Here is a 2361-nt window from a genome sequence, read left to right as displayed (position 1 = left end):
GCCGCCGGCGAACGTGCCCCCGAGGTCGGTCCGCCGGCGGTCCGAGCCGAGCAGCACCATCACGCACGGTTTCCGGCCGAGCGTGGACAGCGTGGCCGTGACGGGCGCGGGCGGCACGCGGGACGTGTTGGCCGCGGGATAGTCCGCCGCACCGCCGGACGGCTGCAGTCGGAGCCTGTGCACGTGCGGCCGGCCGCGGTAGGTGACCAGCAGCGCGGAGCGGCCGGGCCGCGGGTACAGCGGCACCGTGTACAGTACGTCGGGCGCCCGCGGCACCGGCCACGCTCGCGGACGGCACCGCGGCCTCCGGGCGCCGTTCGACCGGTTGGCCGCGGGGCCGTCGTCGCCCTCCTCTTCGTCACCGCCGCCGTTCTCGTCGCCCGGCCGCGGCAGACCGATCTCCGTGAACCGGTCCACGCAGTACGAGTACACCAGCAGCCGGTTGGTGCCCGAGTCGCTGATCACCACCAGCGGCCACTGCGCGGCCGCTGCTCCGCCGGTGGTCGCGTTGTCGTGGTCGTCGGCGTCGTCGTCGTCGATCGCGTCCGGGTACACGGCCACGACGTTCTGGAAACGGCTGGCTCCGGGTCGCCACACGCGCGACAGGCTCACCGTGCTTATCGTCTGCAGAAATCAAGCGGCGGCCACGGATGTGATGAGCGAATTCCGTTTCGAGTTTTTTTTTTTTTTTTACGTTCAATCGAAATCCGTTTACCCGACGTAAATAACAATATTTCGCGCACGGCCCGGCTATTATGTACTCTGCACGTACGCGAAATTGGATTTCGGTATTTTATTATTTCGTAACCTATTTACTCGCTGACGGCGCACACATGTGATACGTAAATGGATTGCAACAGGACTGGGGTCCGGATGTCGATCACATTCATGTGTGTTTTTCATTTTTTTTTTTTTTACAACTTCGTATACGTATACTTTTCCGTGAAAAATATTTGTTTTTTTCGTCGAAATAACCTTTTTTATTTACAGATTTTGTTACTCTTTTGTAATTCGGTGAGAAAGAAAAATCCCTTTGGTTCTTTTAATCACGGTACCGAGTACAAACCGTACTGACGAATCACATTTTTCCATATCTTTCTCCCGTTTTTCAGATTTGAAATTTATAAACTACAAAATATTCATCTACTGGCGAGCGCAAATAAAACGTGCGTTTAATCGATTTTTAAGGTAATTTTTTTCAAACCCCCGGTGGCCAGGTTGACGGAGGTTCGACTAATAATTACGATATAGTACATTTATACCCGTACCTGATTGGTGTGCAAGTCTATGGCCAAAAATTTTGGTGGCGAAGGGTCGTCCGTGTCGCTATCACACGCGTCTTCGTCACCCGTGTCCAGGACCCAAAGGATCCGACCGCGGTCGTCCAGGAACGCGTCCACGGCGTTCACGATCCGCTGTCGGTTACGGCCGCCGTAGGTGTCGATGTGCGGCTCGGGAGACGATTTCGTCGTGACTTCTGGCACGCATTCCGAAGAATCTGACGACTCGTCCGCGGCTCGTCGCGGCCGTGGCCCGTTTCGGACAGGTTCCGGCGGCGGACCGGCCGCGTCGACGAACGCACTCCAGTCGGGGAACGGCTGGACGGTCGGGTACAGGTTGTTGAAGCCGTGCCGGAGACGCACGAAGCCCAGCGAGAAGTGGGACGTCCAGCCGCGGCCGCAACACCGGTGGCCACCGTCGCCGGTGGGCATGACCAGCACGGCCACGGTGCCGCCGTCGACCATTTGAAACCGGCTGATGGCGTTCGGTGCCACCGCGGCCGCGGGCGCACGCCGAGCGCTGGTGCGGTTGGCCGGCGACCGCGGTGGCCATCGACCGGCCAAGTGACCGGTGTTGATCAGCCATTTGACCTGCGTGCGCGCGGCCGACGGGCCCGCGGCGGCGGTATTGGCCGCGCGCGCCGACCACGACCACACCATCGCCGCGACAGCGGTCGAGACGACCACGCACAGGGCCGCGGACCGCATCGGTCGCATCGACGGCCGTTCCCGTGTGTCCGTCCGCCGTTCGGTGTGCGCTCTGTCCGACTAACAATGTGCGCGCGACAATCGATACTCGTCCGGACTTCATGAAACATGCGCGAACAAGATACGCATAAAATTATAATATTTTACGGCGAACAAAACACGAATGAAGTGCACCGCGTGAGAGTTGAAGGGTAGGCGAGTATGCGAGTGCGTGTGCGTGGAGAAGGGGTTGATAATTATTATTATTATTATTAATTATTGTTGTCCGATGATGCATTATTACGGGTTTAGCGAACTGTCGGTTTCTATGGTTATGTTACTCATTGTCAGCGATATCGTATCCTTCTTGTTCTAATGGTGTGCGCATAATATT

General features: G+C 57.9%; 1 protein-coding gene across 1 annotated transcript in view; it reads right to left on the bottom strand.

Moving 5' to 3' along the window:
* Window positions 1-2081, bottom strand: part of LOC112687431 — a 17953-nt gene extending 15872 nt beyond the window's left edge. Inside the window, exon 1 of the mRNA XM_025560131.1 lies at window positions 1269-2081. Within this exon, the coding sequence (XP_025415916.1) occupies window positions 1269-1997 (729 nt within the window). The 5' untranslated portion in view covers window positions 1998-2081. The remainder of the gene's footprint in view (window positions 1-1268) is intronic.
* Between the last annotated feature and the right edge of the window lie 280 nt (window positions 2082-2361).

Source organism: Sipha flava, unplaced genomic scaffold, assembly GCF_003268045.1.
Source record: "Sipha flava isolate LNK unplaced genomic scaffold, YSA_version1 34_pilon_pilon, whole genome shotgun sequence".
Classification (NCBI taxonomy): Eukaryota; Metazoa; Arthropoda; class Insecta; order Hemiptera; family Aphididae; genus Sipha; species Sipha flava.
This window is presented reverse-complemented; position numbering and strand designations above follow the sequence as displayed.